The sequence below is a fragment of the Eptesicus fuscus genome, chromosome 16, assembly GCF_027574615.1.
Source record: "Eptesicus fuscus isolate TK198812 chromosome 16, DD_ASM_mEF_20220401, whole genome shotgun sequence".
NCBI classification, from domain to species: Eukaryota; Metazoa; Chordata; class Mammalia; order Chiroptera; family Vespertilionidae; genus Eptesicus; species Eptesicus fuscus.
Genome location: NC_072488.1, coordinates 40,840,619 through 40,868,374, shown reverse-complemented (window position 1 = coordinate 40,868,374; position 27,756 = coordinate 40,840,619). Strand labels below are relative to the sequence as shown.

Sequence of the window (27,756 nt, the reverse complement as noted above, 5' to 3'; positions counted from 1 at the left end):
ATTTAGTCCTAAGAAGAGCCCTATGAGGGGGGCATTATTATTCTCATTTTAGGGGTAAAGAAGTCGATACTCTTAGATGGTGCAAATGCAGTACGTCACAGACTGGGCATTCAAACACAGGTTCCAGGCTTTAAACCAGGGCATTTCCCACTGCATCAAACCACCTTCCCATAAACACTGTTCCCTTGAATCTTAACTAGGTAGCAAATACTGTATCATAAATACTCTCTACTCATTCTCCTTTTTCTCCTCCGCTAGGGTCTGAATTTTACCTTCCCTCTGCCCTGAAACTGAGCCAAAATCACTGAGAACTATCATTTCAAGTTGTTGGGTGTTTTTTTGTTTTGTTTTTTTAAAGCAAGCTTCTCCTTTCGTTCTCTTTGTCCCACCCTTTCCCCCTCTGACGACTCCTAATCAACTATACTCAGCTGTGAAACTCCTTATTCAGAGAACACAAACTGCAACCTGAAATCTTAAGGAATTCCTTTGGTGGTTTTCTTTGTACCCAAAGGCTGACGTGGGGTGGCAGCAGAAAGGGGCTCATTTATAGTAGGCTCCCCCCAAATGCAAAGGAAATGATGCCGGTGCTCTGTTTATCACTGGGAAACAGTTCATCCTTTTAATCTAAGCAAGTTCCTCGTCCTGCTTTTGAAAGTCATCCTCTGCTGGAAGACTTCAGTCGCTGTCCGTGTGTATGTGTCTGTGTGTATAAAGAGCTTCCATCTCTCCTTAAATCAGCACTGTCTTCTCCCTCTGTGTGTAAGATTCTCACCTCCCAATGCCCCTTCTATTTTTTCCCCACAGAGGTGTTAGATTTTTCAGATAGAATGCTTTATTTTTCTGTTGATCACATGATGCACTTTCTTAATAATTATTCTACATTTGATTATATTACAATTTATCCCACTCCCATCTAAGTTGGAATCCTGGGTAAATGCCAAGCAGCCTTTCTTTTTTGGTTTTGAATGTTCTTCAAATGAAAATGACAGTTTGTATATTCCTTCATCCACATTACTGAGGCAAATGTCTATCACTCTGGGACTAGGACCCATGTGGATTTACCTATTATTAGTCTGAAGGCCTGGGCAGACTTCTTAGCCAAAAAGGTTCAGATATAACATCTATTTAGACTCTAAATATCGACTTTGAAAAGTGACCCCTTCTTTCCACCAGGAAGAATTGCTGTGTGAGGAAGCCATGATAACAATCTGCATTCTCTACAGACCACTGTATCCAAATATGCAGATTGTGTAATGAAAATCCTAGGGCGCCAGTCACCTAGACTCCAGTCTGAATAGTGCCTTCTGGGGTTGAGCAGCTCAACCACACACAGCAGCCCTCCAATAGGAAACTTATTTTTCCCTGATATAAATAGTTTCTGCATCCTTAATAGCTAATGGCCATTTGTGGACTCTTGTTTGCCTGAACATTATAATCAAGGTCTCATAAATTAAAAATTAGTGAATCAGGCTTATGGTTTATCTTTATTGCCCCCTATTTTTATTATTCCTAGAACAGACTGACTTTGTTTAAAATCATAGAGTCATCGAGATAATTTGAGTGATTATAAATGGTGTTGTCCTCAGTAAATGGAAGTGGGTTGTAGAAAAGGAGAGTCATTAATGGGAGGCAAAAACATCAGAATTATCACATTCAAAAGACCCTAAACACAGTCATATTTATTTGAAAACATAAAGTGGATTCCATATTAATAAATACTTTTAACACTGAATGTAGAAAAACTACTGTGCTTGTTCTAAGAAAACAGATTACTACAGAATCAGAGGAAAGATAGTCTTTTGCCCGTTTTCCATTGCTAAAACAATCTGGGACTAGGAATAGCCTCATGGATATTGTGTGAAATTCGGGGAGGGAAGAGAGTTGATACAATTAGGAAGAATTTTTTACTCTCCTTTCTTCACTGGGGCCTTAGAATTAAAAATCTGAAATTGGGAAATACATCTTCGCACACATCCCCAGTTTATCTCTCAGTTTTGGATTAGAATCACCAGTTAGTGGACACGAACAAAAATTGGAAACTGGTCCCCGATTTGAATAGAGGTCAGATTAGTCTGGTTAAAAGTGGGTCCTTGAGGCCCCTCGGAGGCCCAGCAGGAGCTGCTACAGCTTATGCTTAAAGCTCAGGCACAACCACAGTGTCATTCACTGGAGAACTGAAAGCACCAAACCATGTTGACGGCCACCTCCACCAGCTCTGTCCCTTCAGTGCTGTCTTTATATGAACCCATCACCCTGTCTGCCTGCCTGTGGTCCAGCCCCTGCACCCTGGAGCTGGGGTTGGGGGCACACATTACTAGGTTGCTGTCCAGGCCTTGCACCCATGGAGAGAAACTGTTTAGGGAATCCATATGGTCACTTTTTTTTCCTGCAAACATTCAAATGAAACAATCTCAAAGATTTGGAGTTCCCCATCCTAATGGTAATAAATGATAGAGAAATGCTCCTGAAAGGGTCAAAGGTAGGCCCTCTCAGATCAGCCTGGAGTGGGAGTGGGAAACGCCTGCTCTGAGCGGCTGTAAGGCACGGAAAAGACCTCGGCTACTCCGGGCCTCCTTGGGTCTTTTTCACAGAAGACATAATAACCTTCTAGGCTCTAGTACGTGAACAAAGGCTTCACCCTGAAAGCCACCGCTGCACTGCTGGCTCTCAGGACGTTTCTGGGTAGAGGGAGGGAGGAAGAAAAGAGATCGCCTTCATTTTGATATATAATCTTGTGGCCAAGGGCAAGGGAAGGAAGTGGAAAAGAACAAATGCGGTTTATGCCTAGTCCTCTTAGTACAGATTGTTGGATTATAAAGGGAGAGTTGTTTCAGGTTCTGAAGGCCAAGACTTAGTCAAGAAGGGACAGCAGCTGGATGACGGTGGGTATTAGAATCATGGGGCTTTGGGGTTTTAAGCTAGTGAGGACCTCAAGGCTTTCACTTCATTTTCCAGAAGAGGAACCAGGGGCCTGAGAGATTAAGCTGTGTGCCAACTCCACATATCTTGCTATATCTGCTTGGGGGACACGAAGAGTAGCAGAGACTGCGGTGAGCCATCTGGTGGGGTGCAGGTGGACATTGCCTGGCATGTGGCTAGTTGCATGTAGAACCCCCGCAGATGAAAAGTTCCCATCCCTGGGCCCTTTCTTGTTGATGTGTCTCCAGAAGTGAATAGATCCTGGACCAAGCTTATTTGGGGGGTTCCCTCTGGAGGGTGATGAGGAGCTGCAGGTGTGTCCTCACTTCCCAGTCCGGGAGGCCACCTGGATGGCTTTGATCCACTCGGTGCGCTCCTTGGGGGTGGCCGCTTGCAAGAAATAATGAATTTCATCGGCCGTGATGATCTCAAAGAGGTTCTCTTCTTCACTTTTCTTGGCTGGTGAAAGAAAACATGAATGACAGTGCCCATGGGCATCAGAAGGCCACCTAGTTCACCCTCCTTCTGCAAGGAAGGAAATTCCAGTTTTCTGAGTGTTCTAAGAAAATCAAATATGTGGTTTTCAAGCTTACCATCATTGTATGATCATATATATTTATTGTATAACTATATATAGTATTTCTATAGACAGGTACATAGTATGATTGTGTGTGTGTATATGTGTGTGTGTGTGTGTGTGTGTGTGTGTGTGTGTGTGTGTGTAAGAAATAAGTTGAAACACTCAAGGAGAAACATTTTCTTTTACAAACTAAATTTCTCACTTTTGCATACAAGTAGTGAGTAACCTCTAACAGTGTCTAATGAATATTTCCTCTACTCATAATATAAATCAAGGGCTGACTCTAATAGTTTTTTGAATTTATAAGTAATTAAGTAAGTAAATAAAGAAATAGGTAGATAGCCAGGCCCATCACCAGTACCACTAAACTAGCCTGAACTTGTTTTTGTCAAGGGCTAAGTTAGAGTCTTTGCTGAAAGATTGGAGGCAGTAAACTGGCCAATTCTGTGACAATGCTTAAAATCTCTGCCTCAAAACTAAAGCAGAATTCTATGGGATGAAGGGATTAAGCAGGGGTAGTAAAAAAAAAAAAAAATCTAGGCTTTTGCAACTGTAGTGTTTTTCTGTCTATCTCTATAACATCATAAACCCCAAAACAACCAGATAAAATCAAGGTTTGGATGTCTAAACCACACCTCCACAGTGATACCACCCATCCCCACACCTGAAAAGTCAATCTACACCAACATGCTTATTCCATGCACCAAATCATAGACTTGTGATCTGGGCCCCCAAGGTCATCTGATGCAAAACCCTCATTCTCAGAGGAAGAACTAAGACCCAGGTTAGTTAGGTGATTCCCCCAAGGCCATGCTGCTAACCGGCTAGCACAGACCTAACTATAACCCAAGTACACCTTCCTCACACTGCAAATGTTCTTTGGGTTGTGGGAGATTTCCTGGTGTGTAAAAGGCTCTCATTAAGGAATGTCATGGCTCAGTTACATGCATCAGGAGGTAACAAGTTTCTCCACTTAAGCCAGTTCTAATGTGAAGAATTTTTTTCTCAGCATTGCTCAGAGATTTACCCAAGGCATCCACAAAATCTCTCCAACTCCCCAAGACCCACAGAGCCAGGGCAGCAGTTGGGAAAGAATAGCTCTTGGTTTCTCCCAGGTTTTTAAACAGAAATTCATTCATGCTTATGCCTGATTAATTGAATGATTGATAATTGTTGGCTCAGGATGCCCATGAGTGGAAAGGGAACCTAAGTAGATACACCGCTGTCAAACAAAAATTCATTCTTACCATCTGGGTTGCTCTCCACTGAGGTCACCACACAGCCTCGCAAATGAATTGCTCCCAGGGGATCTTCCCCCTAGAGGAGAGAGGAGTCCTTTGTTACGTTTCCAAAATACAGGGTATGGATATACCTTATCCTGTCGGTGCAAAGCCACACACTCATTCTCGTATAGATCAGGGCCCCACAAAATAGATAAGAGCAGAAGAAAATTAAAAGAAACCCCTCCCAAGTCCCCCACCCATCACCTCACCCAGGGAGGTGGGGTGAGGAGATACAAGTCAATCTTAACTTCATATCTGGAGAAAGTGGGAGGGGAGGTGGAAAGGCTGAATCATCATGTCCCACAAGAGAACTGCATGTTTCCGGAGCTCTTTGGCCTCAAGCAACTAACCCTCATGGGAGGGAATCGAAGAGGCTGGGGACCCAACCCAGATGGAGTTGTCTTTACACTTCAGAGTTGGCTCATTTCATTGAGGAAAAGCCCCCTTCTGAATACTCAACAGCCTAAGTGCCTAAATTTAAACAATGCTTTCATCCAAGTTGGCCTGGAAGAGAAACTAACACTTGTTTGCATATTAAACCAGGAACAAAGTGTTGAACTGGTTGAATCCCTCTGAAAATATTAAATTAGGGAAAATAAAACAAACTCTGTTGAGTTGACTAATAAATGACAATTTAGATATTTTCTTCCATCCCCGAGCTTATGCTCAAAGCCTAAGATCTCAAATCTTTGCAAATAAGAGGAGGTAGAAAACCGCAGAGACAGGTGGCAGAAAAATAAAAGTGGGAGGGTGAAGAGGGGAAGGGGATATCAGCAAAGCAGAAATGGGAGTGGAAAGCCCCATGAGCAGATGCAGTGGAGGCTTCCAGTAGAATGGGTTTATTGGCCACAGAATCTCACCCCAGCTGGGTCATAGTAGTGCAGATATGCAGGGTCTTCTCTCAGAATGAACTTCCTCACTTTCCAGTTCTTCCTCCGATGCCCCTATATCCAGGATCAACATAAGAAAAGGAATGATGAGTTCTTGGCATCACTCTGTATATATAGCACTTGCAAAATAAATCTTGGCTGAATTGGAAAAAAAAAAAAAAGATGAAATACTAATTCTAGGAGAAACAGGCCCCAACCCAGATCTTTGTCAGAGAGTTAGCACGGTGGCCCATGAACAATTTGAATGTCATTAAACTATAGATTAAATTATTTCTAAGATTGCCTTCCAACTTGATATTATACAAAACAGTACTCTGTATGTGCAATGTACTATGTTAGGTAATGTGGGGGCTATAAAGAGATTTAATTTAAGACATGTCCCTTCTCTTCATAGAGTTTATAGTCCATGTGGGAAAATAAAATATCAAGTATCCAAATGAAATAGTTGGTATAGATAATGGATTTGAAAAAATTAAAAGAGAGATGTGTAATTTGGGGTTTGGATGTCAAAGAAAGTCTTATGCCTATCCACCTGGCTGAGAAAAAGATAGGTGAGAAGACAATTGACAACAAAACAGCAGTAAGAGCAGTCAGACTAGAAGGCAAGGGTCATGAGGAACAATCAAGTCAAGTTTGGAAAAGTGGAAAGAGAATTAATAAAAATAAAAGGTGGGGTTGTTGCTGAGTCAGAAGTAAAAAGATTACAATCACATTTTAGGAAGATCCATGTAGTGACAACATACAGGATGGACTAGCTGGTTAGATTAGAGATAAACCAGGGCAAGATAAGATAATAAGGTAAAAAGAAAGTCATTAAGAAATGATTACAATAATTCAGGCATAAAATTATCAGGGACTAACATCAGGTAGCAGCAAAGGAAATGGGAAGGAATAGCTGCTGTGCCAGATGTGATGAGAAAGAAGAATAGAACTTGGCCTTTTCCAATAGAATTAAACACTGACACTGTTTGAACTGTGGGTTTTGAGGGCAGAATTTGTGTCTTGTTTGTCTTTGGTCCTCCAATGCCCAGCACTGTGCCTAGCACAGGGGAGTGCTTCATGTCTATTGCCTTGAATTCCCAGTTATTTCAATTAGCTTATAGCAGTTTATTAAAATGTCATGATAAAACTGATTGCATGCTTTCCCACAGAAATTCAAATGACTTAAATAAATCAGAAGCCAAAAATTTATTAGATTAAAAGATATGGAGTTTCTATCTTGCCAATACGAAGAATGTTGTTCTCTAACACTCCACACATTGACAGGCACATAAATGAATTTTCCAATATTTTTTCATTGTATGCATATAGAAAGCAATGAAACATTTACAATTTTAGCAAACAGTGCCTCCTTTATAATTCCGGGTCAGAGGGGCTTAAAGGGGGCTTTCAAGAATGGGTCTAAAACCAGAGGGAGTCAGACCTCCATTACCACCATTTGTCCACCATCCAGAGCTGAGGGGTCAGTGCTGACATGTACACATAAGGAACTACTGGACATCGAAATTGGGTCTCAAAAGAACTGTTGGTCCAGGGGGAAGCTCGCTACATATTGATTCATTTGCCTGTCAGCATAAATATTATTGCTCGTCTCACATTCAGTTCTTATTAGTATATATCTAGTGACATTTGATCTCGTTCATCTAGAGGAAATGATGAACAACATAGACTGAGGAACAAGAACAGAACCAGAAGCAAGGAGGCATCGATCGGACTATCGGGCCTCAGAGGGAGGATACGGGAGGGTAGGGGGAGGGTGGGGGGGAGGGGGAGAGTTCAACCAAAGGACCTGTATGCATGCATATAAGCCTATCCAACGGTTAAGTTCAACAGGGGATTGGGGCATGCGTGGGGAGAGGGGTGGGATGGGAATGGGGGGATGAGGACAAATATGTGACACCTTAATCAATAAAGAAATTAAAAATAAATAAATAAATAAAAAAAAAAAAAAAAAAAAAGAATGGGTCTAAGTTATTTGGTCAAGGAGCTCATCTCAAAAGAGTCTTTTACTTGCATGAAGGTTGAAGCCAGGAACTCTGTGAAGTCATATGGGAGAATACAGAATATTTCTATCTGCTATTTCACGTTCATAATGGCTTTTGCAAAGCATCAACTTCTAAAGTTCTTATGAATTTCTGCTCTTTGCCTTAATAGATGTTGCCCATAAGATGTGGACACTAACGTTTCGGTCCACACCATTTTATCCTGATCTGTGTATGTGGCATATCCTCCTATGAAATAACAGGGTGAATACCAACTTCTCATGAGTCAATAGAAGAGGAAGGTAACAGGAAGATGTGAAATCAGCCAACCCTGACTCCACCATAATCCCTTTAAGCCCTCACTGGCATCACAATGTGACAAGTTGAAGAGTTTGCTGTTCTGTCTGAACATCTTTCATCTAATGAGCATTTCCTGAGGGATTTTAAGGAATGCAATGGGTGCCTAGGGCTTCTAAGAATTGTTGCTGCTCTGTCAAAGTAATCTACTTACATTTTATTTAATTCATCCTACAAGTGTTTTTTGCCTATTATAGACCAAGAAGATACAAGAAAAACATACACGTATAACACATTATCCTTCCTCATCAAAGAATCTACATTGGTTGAGAAACCAGATATTTTATCCATTGTCACAACAGAATGAGTTATATTTAAAAAGATTATATTGGATATAATCCAATTTCATTTGTCCTCAAATTTGTTACATTCCCCCAAGGAGAATTACTAGTGTTTCCTCTGGGATGGGAGAAGTGGGGAGGAGAAGATGGGGAGGAAGGGGCCTGCCTCCGGTTGGACACTGCTTCTTCACCATTTAAGGTGTCGAGCACAGGTGTCCTTTTTCAAGATAAGCATTCTATGCAGGTTAATGGTGGCTAACTCCTAGCAGTAGACACAGGGTGGGTTAGTTTTTGTGCCACTTAAAGAGGACATTTTGAAAATTCCCTCAGATGACTCTGATATAAACCAGGGTTATAAACCACTGAACTAAGAGGTTGGAAACATTAAAGGGGGCTGTCAATTCAAATAGAAGAGGTTTTTGTTCTTTTCTCCACCTGCCTCCCAAAAATGAGAAGAAAGAATATTGTAAAAGAACAGAATTCCTGAATGCACATAGATTTCTGTGGGTTTTTTTTGTGTTTAAAGGAGGTTTATAAGGATGGTTATTTAAATAGTAGTGTTCTGATAATAGGATAAATTAGCTTTTGGGTAAAAGGCTAGCTCTGTGGTTTTCAGCCTGGCCACACACCAATGGGAGCTATAAAATCCAGAGACTCTAATCTAATTGGCCTGGCATGCAAGTTTAACAGGTCCCTGGAGGATTAGAGTGTGCATCAACTGGGCTGGCTAAGGCTAACCGGTAGCTATCAAAGGCCGAGTAAAGAAAGGCGAAGGAAAACATGGAACACGCCTACTCTGGTCCCCACTGTCTTCAACAGGCACTCAGGCACCCATTTCCATCAGCCACTTTTTGACCATCCAGGGCCTGCATTGGGGTACTTATGCAGTCCAGCTCAGACTTCGTTCAGCCCTTTTCAACCCTCACGTTCAGTTTTCTCAGGGCTCCTCTCTAGACTAAGGCTTCTCAGGTCAACTAACTCAAGAACAGTCATTAGTGGCCGATAACAATACAGAATTATAGAAGGAATCAACAACATAAGAAAATAATGAAATCCCCTCCTAAGGAACTTTTGTCTTAATGGCCACCTCCCAGCACCTGTAATCAAAGAGCGAGGATTAAACTAAAGAGGAAGCCAGCAATGGGCAAACTGTCTATCTTCCCTACGTAAGGCTGGCTTTGCTCCTATGATTTTCCTTTAATTTAGTCACTGGCCACCCTGTCATAAAAGTCATTACAAGAGTCTGTGAAATCTTTCTAAATCCTTGCTGTACTATTTCTTAGGACCCTGGTGTTAAGGTGGTTTACCACACTAATGCCCCACTCCCCCTAGTGAAACTCAGAATCCACATCTATACCTAATTTCAACTAGCCCAAATCCCTTCTTTCTAAAAGTAAACATATACTCAATATTGGTTCTCCCTTCTTTGCCCTGAAAGTTCAGGGGCCCATTATGAGGTAAGTCAAATCGCTCAGTCCCACAGGGCCTATAGACGGTGCACAAAAATCTCCTTACGGCAACCAGATTCTCCCTGTTACATGCTGAGCAGTGCCTGTAAGACAGCTCACAGCACAATCAGAAGGGCAAAGCCTTGGCTTCATAAACCTTTTGCTTCTGTGTCACCATGTGCTGGTATCAGTTGATTTCATCCTGATATTCCCATGTCTTCCTGTTGCTTCTGCCTCTACCAGGTGTTGGCTCTGGTTTTCTCACTCGACACAGCCCTTAACTCTTGGCATCTCATGCCTTGGCACCTGGTAACTAACTATAGCTCTTCAGCTCACCTAGCCCTTGCCTCCCAGTCTAATGCTAGCCTATACCTGCGGACACTTGGGAACTGCACATGACTTCCCCCCAGGACTGAGTCCATGCCCTCTCGCTGGATTTGACCTTCGTCTGCTGCAGACTTGGCCTCAGGCATGCCCTGGATTTGGTTTCACTATGTCCTACTCACAGGCTGGAATGGCATTTACTTGCTCTCAAGCATATATGATGTTCCTCTCTGGGTGTGGCTTATTCCTGTTTCCTGGTTACTTTGGGGGAAAGTGGGGGAGGAGGGATAAGCAAATGGAAGTATTTTTAATATGAAATATCTGTCTTTTCCATGCCATCTCATAGCCAACTGATTTCTTCCAGCTAATTAAAAGATCAATAATTTTCTTGAAACATCTCTTTTTCCCATGATATTGATAAAAGAGTTTCCTTTTTTTGAGGTGCATCTTCTGCCCTGCCTGCTTCGGTCCTCCTGTCCTAATGCCTCTTTGATCATTTACCAAGCTATTTGTCCATCTCTCAGTCTGCTGGTTTCATTTACTGGTTGACTATCAGCCAAATGAAATACCGTTTGGTGGTTTAGAAAAGAAAAGAACCTGAGAAGAGGGAAAGGCTAAAAGGGAATAGTAGTGGCCACTCACCTGCTTCAGTAAACATCCTTGCTTGATAATGACCCCTCTGAATTCTTCTTTCAGAATTACATCATCATCACTGGAATTCTCTTCACAGAAGAACCCACTGTCTGGCTATTGGGAAAGGAAATAACAAGTTTATTTTACCAGTCTTAGGCATATTGCTATGTGTACCATCTTTATACACACACACACACACACACACACACACACACACACACTTCACTACTTCCAGCCACTGGGATAGGCTCCTTCTCCTCCAGTGGTTCATATACCAACCTGAACTTTAAAGGCTGTCCTAGGATCTCAGAGGGAAGGCGAGGAGGGGGGGTGGTGGAATCAACCAAAGACCTTGTATGCATATATGCATAACCCATGGACACAGACAATCGAGTGGTCAAGGCCTGGGGCAGAGGGCGGGGACAGGCTGGAGGAAGTCAATGGGGGTGGGGGGGTGCGGAAATGAGGACATATGTAATATTTTCAACAATAAAGATTTATTTTAAAAAACATATAAATAAATAAAATAAACAATAAAAAAATAAAGGCTGTCCTTGGTTATCTCATTTCCCCTCCCCCTTAATCTTGTTTCTAGATGCTCTTCCTCTCTTTCCACTCATGCGATCTCGCTGATATCCTTTCATTTCTTTGGGTTCCCCATGCTATACATATTTTAAGTCTAGCTCAGCACATTTCTTCCTTCAAGGCCTTCCTTCTCTTCGGACCTCAAAGCCACATCCTAAAAAGCAGAGTTGGCTACTTTATAAGACATTGCACAACAAGATCTCCATTATGATCTCTGCCACTCAGCCCTCTTCTACTTTGAGAAGACCAAGAGCAGGTGCCCAGCCTCAACCTCTGAGGTCAGCAGGGAACTGGGACTTGCTCAGCCATAAGCAAGCAATGAATCATACAGAGAAAGAGGAGCCACTTTTTAAACCTTCAATGGGGAGGACTTCAGAAGTTCTAGCCCAATACCCTGGACTCAGTAACACATTAAACAGGAAATAAGCCTGGCCTGGACTTTGTGGCTGGATATTTTTAGAATCCCACATTTGAATGGCTATAAGCAGCCAAATTAGAGGTCTTAAAAATATGTATACTGACAGCGGAACTTCCCCCAAAGTGAAATGAAACTCTCTCTGGGACATTCCCATCATTTTTGTAAAAGGCTCTTAAGTAGCTTCCTAACTTCTGGGCTCTGACCCCACATAGAAACAAAACTGCCAAAACTCCCCTAGAAATTCACTGTTGCAGGATTTCTCACGTGGCCCAGGTTTAGGTCCACACTGTGTAATATCATGTGTTTCCTCATCTGTGGTAAGCAAGCCATGGGAACACAAGATGATTGGGGGAGGGAATGCAATACATACGTTTTGCATGAAATTAAATATTTTCATGTATATTTGGGGAAAAATACGATCAGCATAATGTGATTTTATAGATCTCCTCTTGAAAGGCAGCTCCATGCAGGCTGCAATTTTTTTTAATTGCTATACCTTCTTTGTTTTTATAAATGAATTATTACTTAGAATAAGAATAGATGTAAAGCTTTAAAAGTCCTTTTAAAGAAAACTGCTCAAGTAAACAATATTTTCCTTTAAACTGACTCACTTGGATGTGGCAGGTATTGAGCTGGGGGACAGCTGTCAAGTCAAAAACAGCTAACAACTCTGGGTAGAGGGCTGGGCCTCTCTTTCACATATGTGGGTGGCCCAGCCTCGAATCTGCCCAGAGCAGTCTCCATTACAGAAAGAGTAGCTAAGTAGCTTCTCTCACTTACAAAGTAGTAGAAGGCATCAGGGTTGTCCAGGAAAGGGTTTTCAGCAGTCCCATCCACTGCATTCTTGGACAGGTCTCCAGCAGGCTGCAGGTACCCTTCGTTGAGCAGTGAGGAGGCGATCATGAGGCCTTCCTGGCGATTCCGAACAGACTTGTTGGAAAGCAGCCAGTCGATGACACAGTTACCTGGATGGGACCATCAGAGGGAAGGTTAACTCTCCTAATCAAAGAACAAACCACTGACCGTCACCTCTGGAAAGCCCCAGAGCACCCACGTGTCTGACTTGTCTCATCTTCCCTGTTATTCCAGGAAGGAAAAACAAAATCAGTGGGATAGATACCCGGAAACAAAAGGAACTATGTGAAGGGTTTTGTTTTGTTTTTCTTTTCTTAAATCTACAAGCTCTTGAAGAAGCAATGCATCATTAAAGAAATAGTTCTTTACCCACTCGCACTTAAGTCTTATATATCTTGATTCTTGTCTATTCTTTTATTCAACTCTGAGTCTATTTTAACATAATGCCATTTATTGGGAGAAAAATGACTCTTTGATTGATATAGCTGGCATTTCCAAAACAATATCTTGGACAACAAAGTTCTTTTCTAACCTTCATTTTATGTCCATGCTGGAGAAGTTCAATTCTCATGTTCACCAGTCATCCTCCTATGACCCCATCTACCCAGCCTGCTACACACGCCCCACCCCACACGTAAGGCTGAGCGCGAACTCCATATTGCCTTCTCCAGCTGCCCCATTTCAGACTTGCAAGACCTTTTACCTGTGAAGCAGTGATTAAAAATCTTCTTGTCCTTCTCTAGGTTCAGCTCTTTTATTCCTTTTTCCGCGTCTTTCATGGACAAATACAGAGCCCTGCACAGAGTTGAAAACAGACGGATGAGTGGGGAGCATTTCAGAATGGCAAGTTCTCACAGGGACTTTGAGGGGCTGGCCAAGAGCACAAGCTTCTCCCCTCCCAGGTGGCCCCTGTGCCTAATCTCCCCACCAGAACACAAATAGTTAAAGGACAGAGCTGATATTTGCATAATTCTGTGTCCAGCATGGCATTCAACAGAATGCAGTAGGGAGGTAATTATTAGTTCTTAAATTTATTAAGCTCTTTGTTGATTTAAGTCCCAATGCCTGAGAGAGAAAGTTAGGTGGCAAGGATTAAGGTTCTCAGGGCCAGTTTTTCATAAACACTCATCTTCAAGGTCCCTTGATTTTCACATCCCAGTCCTTCAAGTGTCTTTAAGAGACCATCTAGTCTAGACATTGCCTCCAAGAAAGCGAATGTTTTAGCCAAGCTTATCTCTTATTCTAAAATTATGAGACAAGGCAAAATAGTAAGTTCTCATTTTTGTCCTTGAAGTAATAAACTCAAGATAGCCTTATAAGAGAAACTGCCAGCAAGTAACCAGAAAGCCTCTTTCATGTATCATGTGGTTCCATACAGCAGAAACACCATTCCCACTTAGCTCTGACAGCCATGGCCAGAAATGTGGTCACTTGATGCCCCCAGCCAGCAGCTACACTAGACCAGGAGCCTGTTCTTGGGTCTTTACCCAAAAGCTTTGCTGGTGAGAGAAGATTCTAAGTCTCCTCAAGCTCATTGTACAAACTTAATTAAACTCCTGTGACATGCCAAGTCCTGTGTTAGGCTGCTGAAAGGGTTTGTCTTTGGTCCCTCTCAGGGACAACCACATTGTGTAAACAGAACCCTTCTTAAACATTTTTAGCAGCCAACATGGAATTCTTTCTGGCTGGGCTCCTGTTTCAGGTTATACTCGACATAAATGCAAAACTATCAGGAAGCAATGATTCTTCTAGGAAGAAAAACAAAAGGCTCATGTGATAGAGGGAGATATGAAACATGCAGGAAGGAAAGAGCCCTGTTCTTATCAGGGGCTGAATTTTCCTGTGAGCCTCTAACAACCTTTAGACAACAACTATCACCTGCAATTCCAAGCCAGCCAACATCATAGGACATTAAACCAGGCCAGGGTTTCTGCCCAGGATGGGTGTTCACCTTGACTGGTCCTTGCTGACAGTATGAATGTATACACTTGAACTCAAGACCTTGCATACTTGGATGCACACCCCCTGCCTTTTCCTCCCTACCTAGAGATGCTGGAGCATTCTTTAAAGACTAGCTTATTATGGCTACTTCATAAATGCAATAAGTTCTCTCTCTCTCTCTGACTCTCTTTATCTCTTTGGATCTCTTTCTCTGCCAAGGTTTTCCAAAATGATGGAATGTATATTCCAGTAGCTTCCTCTCCTCAGCTGCTAGGCCTTGCAGAAGCCATGATCACTCCTTCAGATCCAGGTAAACATCTTAGTACACCTAGAGCCAGTATCGACGTGAAAGGGTGAATACAGCCTTCAGAGGTGACCAAAGCAAGCCCTGGAACATCTCCTCAAAGGGGAAAAAAACAAGGGGTAGAAGGAAGCAAACACAGAAAATCACCCTAAGTCAACGGTTTCTGGCAGTCGAATAGATCTCCTGGTGGATTTCCTCGCAAACTTCTGGCCTCCTTCAATGCACTTAATGGCCTTCTTGATGTCTCGAACCCAGCCATCTCTCTCTTCCAGGAAGGCTGCCTGGAAGAAGTTGTCCTGCTGTTTGGTTGTAGTGATCTTAAACACAAACTAAAAATAAAAATACATGCCATTAGGAATCATTCTTTTCAAGGGGCTGAGGTCCTTAATGAAGCACAGCAGTTGAGCCAACCCTGTCCTGGAAGTACTTGGCCAAGAGAGACCCAAACGCCCAGGGTGGATAGTGGAATGCAGGTGGACTAGCTCCTGAGGGAGCTAGTCCAGGGGGGAACCAATCATACTGTAGGCTATGCACAGACTCAAAGGTCAGTGTCTGACCAACCATTCATTGCGGCTATTCATGTCAACTCACCATCCTTTTGCCGAAGTCCTGACAGGGACTAGTCAGAGTGCTTCCTTTCAGGGGAATCATTCCTTTGGGGCTGTTGTCACTTTTCTTCTTATAGAATTCAATTCCATCTTCTAACAATACAACCCACATGGGTTTCCAGGTGTTGAACATACTCCCCTGTAATGACAACAAAAAGTCATGTAACAATATTTTCTGAAATTGTTCTATAGATGAGGTAGGACTTGGTAAATAGCCTACTGTTGACCAGTGTGGACTCAGGTGACCCACATTGGTGTGACCAGGGTGCTAGGCAAGCAGCCTTCAAGGGAGAAGCGACTGCCATTCTTTTGGAACTTTAAAAAAATATTTTTAAGATAAACTGTATGCATGTCCATCATCAGCCATAAGCCTCTCATGGGTCATTACCAAGGGTATATGGGATGGATCTCTACTATTCTTGTGCATTTCAGGTTGGCTTTCTGCTCCCACCCCTGCCCATTGTGTTCAGTTCAACTCAGGGATGGCAAATAGATTCTATCTCAAGTGCCAAGGTAGACTGAATAGTAGCCGATGCCTGAGGCTGGACTCATGGGGAAAGTGACATGACCCAACAGCTGTGTGTTTCTCAGGTGTGGAGGCCATGAAGGTGGCGTGCTAGCTGCAGTTTCTTCCATCCTGTGGTCTAAGATTTTATCTGAATGTGGATGTCAAGAAGAAACTCATACAGCAGCCTTGCATTCAGGATGGCTAAGTTGTATGAAAATCCCTTGCAAAAATGGTCTGTAATGCCAGAGTGTTGCTGTCCATGATTTTAGGAAAATCCTTATTGGAAAAGTTTTCAGTTTGGGCTAATGTCAACTTTCCCTGTAGCAGTACATTAACTGTTCTGACTAAATCAAGGAAGTCTCTCTTTCTTGTCTATATTTTGGGAGAGTTTGGGAAAATAAGGTTCTTTGCCTCTCACCATAGGACCCATGAGGTCACCCTGTCATGACTTCCACAAAATAGAATTATCATCCAGTTCCCAGAAGACCCTGCGGCTTATCTTAAAATGCAAAGAGCCTCTATATCAAGGTCAGTTGCCCAAAAGGAAGTCTATTTATGCAAAAAGGTTAAGTACTTGTGGGACTATCATTTTGCTTGTCCAAGTGTTTCCTTTATTTAGTTACTAAAAAAACTTTTAAAATTAGAACCCACTATCTCTTTGTTGCACAGGCAGAATGACTATCCATACTAACACTAGACTGTTTTTCTTTCTTAAAAAATGGGCAAGGTCAGACACTGCAAACACAGGAAGTAATTTCAGTTAAATGCCTTCCTATTTTGCATCTATCTGAGAGAAACTTATATCCAAAATATAAAGAGTTCCTGCAAACCAATAAGAAAAATAAAATCTACTTTTTAAATGGGAAAAAGACTGGAAGAGGCATTTCACTAAAGAATTTATCCCACCCAGCTCAGTGGTTGAGTGTCAGCCTATGAACCAGGAGGTCATGGTTCAATTCCCGGGCAGGGCATTTGCCCGGGTTGCAGGCTTGATCCCTAGTAGGGGGCATGCAGGAGGCATCATTGATGTCTTTATCTCTCTTTCTCTACATCCCGCCCCCTTCATCTCTGAAATCAATAATATATATATATATATATATATATATATATATATATATATATTTTTTAAAGAGGTTACTGGTGGGGGGCAATGAGGGAGTAAGGGTACATATGTAATACCTTAATCAATAAAGAAAAAAATTTAAAAAATAAATTTTAAAGAAGAGGTTATCAAAAAAGTATCTGAAAGGTTGTTTAACATCATTATTCACCAGGAAAATGCTGATTAAAAGCACAGTGAGATACCTCTACACACCATTAGAATATCTAACATTTACAAAAATTAAGAAGAGCAAGACTTGGCAACGATGGTAACTGGAATCCCCATATGTGGTGGGCAGGAGTGCAAAATGGCACATCAAACTGGAAAAGAATGTCCTAATTCTTAGGAGATATATGTTGAAATACTGAGGAGTGAAGTAGCATGATCTCCGAATCTTATTCTCATAAAATCTGTGTGCATACTTATATAGAAATACAGAGATATGAGAGAGAAAGCAAGTGCGGACATGTGTTAACAATTGATAAATCAAGGTAAATAGTATACAGGTAGTCGTACTCATTTTCTCATTTCTCTGTGGGTTTGACATTTTTTCAAAATAATTGGGGAAAAATAATAAATAAATGAACAACACAGGACACTACTATATATTAAAATCTAGGCTATACTTTCAGGGAAACATAGAAACAGGTCTATAAAATACTGAAAATAATAAAAACGATACAGAGCTAAGAGCAAAATGTTGGACTAAATGACTATGAATACCTTACAAGTCTAAAATTGTGTATTCTACCTCAGGCCCCTCAAAGATGAGTAACTGCCACAATCACTCAGCAGTTTTGACCTTAGTATTGGGATAAATTGGGAGAGGTCAGCCAGCACTGCATTCCTCCTGTAGGCAATTAAGGTAAAGCTACTTCTAATTCAAATGTAGCCTTAGGGGTCTGTCAACTCTCAGAGCAGGATGTGTCATTTGGGATTCAGGGCCATTATGCACATTGAGAAGGCTGATCCTCTGTAAGACAAGAGAAATAAGGCCAGCCTCGCAGAGTGGAAACTTTCTTCCAGGCTTGGTAGGGGTTAGCTGGGTTAGGATGATGGAATTACGGGGATCTCTCTTCTCCTAGCCATTGCTACAGCCACCAGCTTCTCACTGCAGTAAACTGACAGCACCTCCTCCCCACTACAACTGTACTTACCCATTCTTGATCCCAACCCTCTTGGCACTCACCCAAGAGCAAACCTGGAAGTGTGATCCTGGAATGTCCAGGGCACATTACACCTGGCCAGTACATGTGGAACTGGAACTAGAATCCAGGTCTCTTCATTCTCAATTTTATGCTCTTTCTACTTCCCCTCAGATGCCATCTTTATTTTGGTTCCTATGTACCTTTGAGTAATTCTGAAATCTAAGTCAACTTTTTCAGGCTGCTTAGCTAGTTATACATATGATCTCATAAAATCATGATTATAATTTTATATAATCATAAGATATAATACATTTTAAATATATATATAGCGTATGTCTGAAGTATTGAGGGGTGAGGTATTGTTTGTATTTTTCTGTAATGCCTTTTTTCATTATAGAAGAAAACCTATACAATGTACAATGGGTGGGTTTTAGATGCCGAATCAGGTTTATTAAAGTTTCCCAGTGAACAGCTGTTGATCATCGTGGGACTGGTATAATTTAGTGCTCAAGAGTCTGCCATTGCATAACGCCCAAAAGAAGAAATCTCAAAGGATGAGATATTTGACTGTATATTTTTTTTAAAATGAACTTCTGTACATTAAAAAAGCAGCAAAATAAAATATGGATATTTGTAATATATCATATAATTAAAAGTTAACATGTTTTTAAGAATTCTTTAGAATCATTAAAAATGTATAGAAGCACTCCTTAAATGAGAAAACAATGTAAATAGACCATTCTCAAGAGAAGAAATACTCAGGCTCAATAGACATAAAAATGTACTGCTTCAATAGTATTCAAAGAGACAAAAATAAGATATAATTCTGCTCATTGATAAGATTTTTTTAAAGATTTATAAAATATATTGGTAAAGATTTGGGGAACTGGGCATGAAAAGACAAAAAGGAGCATTATGAGCAGCAGTTTGATGTGGACTATTTCTTTAAAGCCTAAAAAAATAATAATAATAAATTTTTAAAAGCCTAAAGTGCCCTGGCTGGTTTGGCTCAGTGGATAGAGTATCGGCCTGCAGACTGAAGGATCCCGAGTTCAATTCCACCCAAGGGCACATGCCCAGGTCGTAAGCTCTATCCCTGGTGTGGGGTGTGCAGGAGGAAGCTGATCAATGATTCTCTCTCATCATTGATGTATCTATCTCTCTTTCCCTCCCCTTTCCTCTCTGAAATCAATAAAGATATATATATATATATATATATATATATATATATATATATATACATATATATATATATATAGTCTAAAGTCATTGTAGGCCATATAGAAGCATAAGATCTAAAGTGAGGACAGTAATATTCTGACTTTAAGTAGCGCATAACCAGTAGGTGACCATGGCTCTGGAGCTGGGTGGTCCAGGCTCAAATCCCAGTTCTGCCACTGGGTTCTTGAGCAAGTTCTTATACCTCATTTTCTATATCTGGCAAAGGGGGACAATGTTACTATCTATTTTTCAGCCTTATTGGGAGATTAAATAAAACAATTCATGTAGATTGCCAACGGCAGTATCTAGAACATAGTAAGCACTCAATAAGTAGTACCTATGTCCTAGGACTCTGTACTTATCAGGTGCACCTGGAGAATGACCTTGCGTTTAGGAAACCTCAAGGCTGCAGGTAAACCAGAGCCTGTTCAAAAGAGAGTGACAGGATGGCATCTCTTTTGGGAAATTGTTGAAGAAACTGGGTAGGTTTTAGCCCAAAAAGGAACAAGCAGAACTGACGAGGACTGACTTCAAAGGTGTCAAACATTGTCATAGATTATGGAGGTTTCAGAAAAAAAACAGTTTACGCATAACTTAGGAGAGAAAGTTAAATTAGTGAGTTCTCTGACACAAGAGGCATTCAAGCATGCTTGGTAACAGAATGGTAAAAGAAATGCGGCCTCCTGTGGAAAATTCAGTTAAAAGTTACTTTAATACTTAATACTCCTTTCAACCCTCACATTCTACACATCTATTCCAAACAGCCTGTTGTCCTTACTATCCCTGTGGCTATCCTCAATTTCAAGATACCCCTTTGAGTCTCTCCTACAAGCCAAAAATAAATACAGTTTTAAAACATATTTAACATGATCGTCTAAAAATGAATGCCCCATTGGAAAATTTTTCATACATTAAAAGTTACTGTAATATGGACCCCCGATTCCTTGGTTTCTGTGATTTAGACAAGTTTCTTTCTCTGAGACATGTTCATTCAACAAATAATGATAGAGCAACTCCTGTGCTTCAGACACTGGCCTGGGTGTTGGGGTGGAAAAATGAGTAAGACACAGTCTCTGCTCTTAAATGACTCACCATCTGACAGTGGGGGAGAGTGACCTTGAATGACACCTCCAGTTCAATGGGAAGGATGCAGAGTATGAGCAGCGTCACTGAAAAAAGCCACGACTCACTGCTGTGGGTTGGGGCAACTTTATTATGTTGTTTAGAACCCCTCCCCAGTCACTTCCCACGGAGTGAGAACACCTCCTTTAACTTCTCCTTTCCCTCCAACTTCTCTTTTCAGATGTTGACGTATAGCTGGAATTCAAGGAAAATTACCTGATGCTCAAAACTACGTGTGTAACTAAAGCAGAACTGTGAGTTGGCATGACCTATTCTCCCACACTCGTGGGCGTGTTGCTTTAAGTTGGTGTTGCATCAATTTACATCCTTATTTCTGCTGCATTGTAAATTGTATCTTCTGGTTTTCCAACCTGATCCATGAAATCACTTGTATAAAATCCCAGATAAATGGTTGTTTTGTGCCTACTTAAATTATCTGAAGGCAAGGAAACCAATCTATTCCCTAATATGTTTTTTTAAAATATATTTTACTAATTTTTTTACAGAGAGAAAGGGAGAGGGATAGAGAGTTAGAAACATCGATGAGAGAGAAACATCGATCAGTGGCCTCCTGCACACTCCCTACTGGGTATGTGCCCGCAACCAAGGTACATGCCCTTGACCAGAACCGAACCTGGGACCCTTGAGTCCGAAGGCCGACGCTCTATCCACTGAGCCAAACCAGTTAGGGCCCTAATATGTTTTTTACATTAATAAAACCTTCCAGGTTGGACAATTTCTCAATAAAATCATACTGGGTAAGCAATAGAGAAATGGTACGGAGTGCTTAACAGCATGATTTCTGTCTTAGGAATTTGAGTTCAAATTTGAAGACAGTCCTCATAGGCAAGTTACTTAATATTTCCAAACATTAGTCTCCTCACCTGTAAAATAAAGGTAATATTGTACTACTCCTCACTTTGTAAAGATTAAATGGGATATACTTAAAGGGCTTGGTACTGTGGCCAGCTTGTAGCAGGTGCTCGAAAGTGGTTAGCAGATAGGCAGATGGGATTACACAGTTTTGTAGGCAATTCTGTGAAATCATTCTGGCATAAGGTTATCCTGGGTACCGGCCATCACGACAACAGCGCTTTGAAATCTAAACCACTGCAATCCCAGCCCAAGAGGGCTGCCTGTAACACGATTAGGCACAGCTCTCTGTGACCCTGAGGCCACACGGCTGGGTCCCAGTCGAGCTATGCCACTTAATAGCTGTGTGACCTTGGGCAAGCCTCTTTGCTTCTCTGTGCCTTAGTTTCATCGTCTGTCAAGTAAGGCTAACAGCTGTACCCACTTTGTAGGGTTGTTATAAGTATTAAGTGCATTGATGCTTTAAATCTGTCCCTGCCGCAAGGTAAGCACCACTTCTATTAGTTATTAAGATGATGGGAATCAATGGGTACAAATCACTGGAAACCATTTCATGGTATTGTGTCCAGAAGACAACGTAGCTGTGAGAAAAAAAAAAAAAAAGTCCTAGACTCCTATTCTCTCTTTTACCCCAGGCTTTCCTCCTTCAACCACACCTCTCACAGGGCCTTTTCTTTCCTGTCCAACCCACTTGTCCTTGGGCACCCCAACTCCTGTGCTTTCTTCCAGCCTAAAAGGCCACCCAAGTCTCTAAGCTTACAATCTGGATCAGTTCTGCTACATGAAGTGCCCGTTGGATTGATTGTCAAACAATCAACAACAGTTTGCTCCATAAACTCCTAGGAATGAGGTTGGTTTGGGATGTGACTTGGTAGAGCCCAATTTGTAACCTGCTCCTTTCTCTTTTTCAAAGCTGTGCTTATGCACATGAGCATAACCTGCTCCACATGCCCCACCCCACACATAAGGCTGAGCGGGAACTCTATATTGCTTTCCCCAGCTGCCCCATTTCAGACTTGCAAGGCCTTTTACCTGTGAAGCCTCAGTTTTCTCATCTGTAAGATGGGGGTAAGGACACTATTGTATAGGGTGGTTAGGATTGAATGAGATCTTGTTCATAGAACAACTGACTGCTACATGGTAGTGAAGGGGATCAAAGTTTTGCCACCCTGAAGCTGCCTTTTGGGATATTGATTTTGAGATGGTTATTGAGAAATAAAAGACTCAGAAAGAAAGTCAAGCCCTCCCTACTATCCCTTCCAAGAGGTTCAGCTAGAAAAACCTACTCCAGGAAGGGAATCTTAGGATACTGCCTTAACCAAATTTGAATTAAGTATGGTAAGGGCTTCAGGCGGTACCCCTTAGCTTAGATACCCATGTCCCATTGTTCACCTGCCATGTATATTGTGCTCTTCCTCAACTACCTGTGAATTGCCAACCTCACTTCTGAAATCTAAGACCAGATCTCCCACTCCTTTTCTGCTTTGTCAAAAATGCCATATATACCCAACGTGGACTCACTCACTATCTATGGAATTTTCACGCTTATGTGAATTCCCATGCACATGCATTAAAATTTGATTTTCTCTTGTTAATCTGTCTCTGTTGATTTGATTATTAACTTAAAGGGTGAGAGAAAAAGCATTCATTGTTTTTAGGCCCCATAGTAGCTTCTAAGTATTTTTGTGTTTGTTTGGTTGGTTTTTAGTGACAAGATTCTGAGATAAGGAAATCCAGGTCTTACTTAGAATGAGAAAGTTGCAAAATGACAGAATTATGTATTTTCCTTCCTTTACGTAACCACCATCTCTATTTAAAGATCTTAGCTGACGCAAAGGAGGAAACCTGAATTGTGAAATGTGGGAAGTTTCCTTGCACAAAAGAAAAGCAGAAACCTATTGATTACCGATCCCAAGATTTCTGACTTGACAAAATCCTTGCACCAGAGTTTTCCTAGTGTTGTAGCTTTTTATCCCAAACATCTCTATCTCCAATAAAGTTATTTCATAAAAGAAGAATAAGGAGAAAGATATTTTTAGTACCACCTACGAATCTGAAACTGCATGAGAAAAAAAAAAAAGTGCCTGGAGGGAGTTTCATACATTATTGCCTGTCATGCTTTAATGTCAAAAACTATAGTCAAGGATTTGCACAGCCTTGCCAGAGGAAGATTTTCTTGGCCTTTGCTTCACCATTAACTTAGCAACCAAGCCAGAAATCAGTACATATCCCATGATATATAATATATATATGTATCTATATAAAATTTTTAACCCCATATATGAGGTACCTAAATGAAATTTAACATCTAAAGAAGTTAAGAACTTCACCACCTTCCCAGGAAATTCTGGCTTCAGCTGTAGTTCTGCAGCCAACAAGAGAATATTTCTGAAGCAAGCATTTCTTAAAAATGACAAATTAGGGAATCTTAATACATTAAAACACAGAGTGTTCAAAAGGTCCCAGAGATAAATGCAAAAATTACTGAAGATGTAAATATCAATATGAAATTTCACTATTTTTCTTTCTTGTTACATTTTCTAGATTGCCTTTTACAGGTCATGATCTGAAAAAATTAAAAATTATGTACTTATTAACTTAAGTCCATAACCCTAACTCTATCATTCCCATTTTCTAATTTAGCAAACTCATTTACTAAACATTTAGTCTTCTTTTTTTGTAATTTATAGAGTTTAAAATATGAAAATACATACTTAAAACAGTTTTTAAGTTATTTTTGAACAAAAAAAAAACTGTGCAGAAAATGTTTCCATTTACCCGCTCATCTCAGGATACTAACCAAAGCAATCATGAAATAAGTAAGTCAACATTAATTATTTTTGGTTCTCAAAAAGAGTATTGGTGCCTATTGCAAAGAATCTACATACACCTTTGTGTACATATGTGTGTCTTTTCCAAAGGATGTTTCAAAATATGGCCAGCTAGAGAAAATACAAACTGAGCATTTATGTAGTCTCCCTCATCCATTCATACCTCTCACTACCATAGATGCATTACAAATCCTAGCTTAGATTAAGTTTACTTTAAGAAAAATCCTTGTGTACTGGACTGAGCTCAGGGCCACAAATCAGAAACTCAGGTCTCAAAAGAGTGGGTTTCTGGCCCCAACTCTGTCACAGCCATGTGACCTTGGGCAGTCACCACCAGCTTCCGGGTCTCAATTTCCTCTTCTGTTAATGAGGGAATGAGGCCCGATTATCTAGGGTCCTTCCAGCTTTAAATTAAAAGAGAATCAGGCAGCAATGTGTCCTGTTTAACCTCCTTGTAAGTAGAACCTTTTGGCTAAAATGTTAAACCAACAAACAACATTCCATTAAAAAGCTGGGCATCTGAAGGAACATACTGAATTCAGTTCATTTCCGACAGGCTTAGCTCACTTGGAACAGTGTGACTGTACTTATTTATATGGGTATTGCCCACAGGATGCTAATAAGCCCTGAGTGTGAACTCAACATCCTGGAGAGTTTCACAGTGACATGGCATACGCTCACCAGCAGAAGAAAAACCAACAGTACTAACAAAATTCAAGTTCCTGATGCCACACCAGGGAGACTAAGCATTGCTGAGTGCACTTGTGTCCTTATTTTCCAATCTCTAAAATGGTGCTCTACCTACCACTTTAATGGCACGTTATATACATTAACTAAGAATTGTGAATGATTTCAGGCCAATAAAAAAAGATAGAGTTTTAATGTACCAATTCTAAGAAGAAAGCCCAAGTAATAAACTACAACTGGAGTATTATTATATCAGCTCATCTTTAACCATTTTCTGTTCTCTCTCCTCAAAAAAATAAAATAAAAAGGAGGGGAATTGGAATTTAAATAACAACTGAATAGTCTCTCCAAATAACCTCTACAGCAAAAGAGTTTGAGTCATAACAGGCATATGTGGCTCTTGAAAAGAGCCTTAGACCTTTGCCTTCCAGACCCTGTAGCCTGGAGTTCTCAGTCCCACAAGATCAAGCTCTGCTGACAACTGTGCTGAGTAAGTTCACCTTTAAGAACCAGAACGAAGTGGAACCTGTACTGGTTTCCTCCTGAACATTTACCTGCTGCGATGCTCTCCTAGTTCAACCCAATAAGTTCAGCATTCAACATTTCTAAAATGAGTGCACAGAGAGTGCAGGCTGGACTCTAATCCTCCCCAACCCTCTCTCCAGTGACACCCTGGTAGGTGGCACTTCTGGCTTACCTTTTTCACCAGGTAGCCCTCCCTGATCCGCTTTGGTTCCATGCTGGATGGACAGACAGCTGGGTCCGCTCTCAGACAAGTCCTCTCAGACGCTCAACCTCCTCTGAGAGCTGAGGCACTTGTGGGCTGCTTTTCTATAGTGAGGTCCCTTTCACAATTTCCCGTTGGCTGGCGATCGCATGATCACATCCTCTTCCCCTCACTGGGGTGGAAGATCAGAATAAGGAACTGCAGAGAGAAACAACCCCTTCTGTGCTAATGCTGGAGACTATTAAACGCACAGCTGTAAATTTGTATCACCATAAGGAAAACCATTCTCCTAAATAGAAGAAAAATGGTCAAAAGAAGAGGAAAAATGAACAAGAAAACCTTCTTAGTAGAAATAGTCCTGGCTTTGAAATTATTCTTGAGATCCTAGAAATGCTTAATAAACATTCCAAGAAATTTACAACCAGCAGGTTAGCATAACAAAGGTGGCTACTATTAAACGAATGCCCACTTCTATGCCAAGTACTCTACCCGCTATTGTTCAGCCAGCCTCATTGATTGCGGTCCTTACAAGAAATCCACAGGGGGAAGATTACTATTGTCTCTATCTGAGACATCAAATAAACTCATGCTCAGAAAAGTAAGCGGTTGTCTCAAGGTGACAGAGCAGGAAAAGGTAGAACCAGAAAAGAAGGCAGAGATCTTACCAGGGTACTGCTGCCTCCCGTCAGCCTGAGGACCATTTGACACACAGAATGCTAACCCTACAGTGGGCTGGTAAAAAAGCAATCCATACTCAAACATGTTTGAGAAATTGTACATTACAGCCCCAGCTTAGTGACTCGCCTTTAGATGAACAAATTCAAGTGCTACAGCAGACAATCTTATTGTAGTGGTGTTTAACCTTGTGTTTCCCAAATTTATTCGACCACGGAATTCTTTCTGAGCAATGTCTATTAACATTCTTGTTATAGGTTGAATTGTATCCTCCCTCCAAAGAAGTCCTAACCCCCACTACCTTAGCACGTGATCTTATTTGGAAATAGGATTTGGGGGGGATGAAGTTAGTTTAGCTAAAATGAGGTCATACTGGAGGAGGTGAGCCCTTAATCCAATATAGCTAATGATCCTATATAATAAAGAGGGAATATGCAAATTGACCATCATTCCATCACAAAGATGGCTGCACCCACAGCTGAGGCCAAGTTCCCTTAAGGAGCCTTAACAAGCAATCAGCAGGGACCTGAGGCTACGCCCTTCCCTGCCCCCGTGGGGCTTGACAGGGGACCTCAGCCATGCCCCTTCCCCGCCTCAGCACCGGGCTAGGGGACCTGAGGCTATGCCCCCCGCCCAGCAGGGTTTGACAAGGGTGGGGCTGGCTGGGTCTGGATCTAGCCCAATGGGGGAGGGGCAGCTGGGTCTGGGTCTCATGTGATTTTGAGGTGCATGTGGGTGGGCAGGGACTTGACTCTGGGTCCCGTGGTGTGCCCCAGACTCTGACAGGAGGAAGGTTTTCATATACATTTTACTAATTTTCTTTCATCTCTGACATTTCTATTATAGAGAAAGGGCAAATAGCAATATTAAATTATTTCCTCTAATTAATCCCCTTTTAATGTGCACGAATTTCATGTACCAGGTCACTAGTTTTATTAGAAGAGGAGTGGAACACACAGAGAGTAGACAGCCACAATACACCAGAGGCAGCAACTAGAGTGATACATCTGCAAGCCCAGGAATGCCGAGGATTACCTACAAGCACCAGAAGCTAGAAGCAAGCAAGCAAGAGTCTCCCCTGGAACAGTCATAGAGAACATGGCCCTGCCACACCTGGATTTCAAACTTCTAACCCTCAGAACTGTAAGACAATAAACTTCTGCTGCTGTAAGCTACCCAGTTGGTGGTACTCTGTTACAGAAGCCACAGGAAACAAATAGAATTCTGTAAAACTAGTATTCTATGCAACTTTGAGAATGTTTATCTGGCCATGTGAAAATGGGCAGGTTCTTTAATCCTTCTGTGCCTCAGTTTTCTCATTTGTAAGATGGGGATAACATCTATTCAATGGGGTCATTCTGAAGTTTAAATAAGGTAATACTTGAAAATGTTTAGAAAAGTGTCTGGGACATTTAGTAAGTGGCCGTAAATGTTAGTGATTTCTCATTTTCAAA

At 41.3% G+C, this 27,756-nt stretch overlaps 1 protein-coding gene across 1 annotated transcript; it reads right to left on the bottom strand.

The window, feature by feature from the left end:
* Positions 1-1,659: 1,659 nt before the first annotated feature.
* PLEK (pleckstrin) lies at positions 1,660-25,715 on the bottom strand. The gene is made up of 9 exons (XM_008147519.3): positions 25,598-25,715; positions 15,392-15,547; positions 14,948-15,129; positions 13,259-13,350; positions 12,481-12,665; positions 10,707-10,811; positions 5,643-5,726; positions 4,747-4,816; positions 1,660-3,378 (listed from the first exon to the last, which is right to left on the bottom strand). Exons 1-9 carry the CDS (start codon positions 25,637-25,639, stop codon positions 3,242-3,244), a joined length of 1,053 nt encoding a protein of 350 aa, XP_008145741.1. The 5' UTR covers positions 25,640-25,715; the 3' UTR covers positions 1,660-3,241.
* Positions 25,716-27,756: the final 2,041 nt, after the last annotated feature.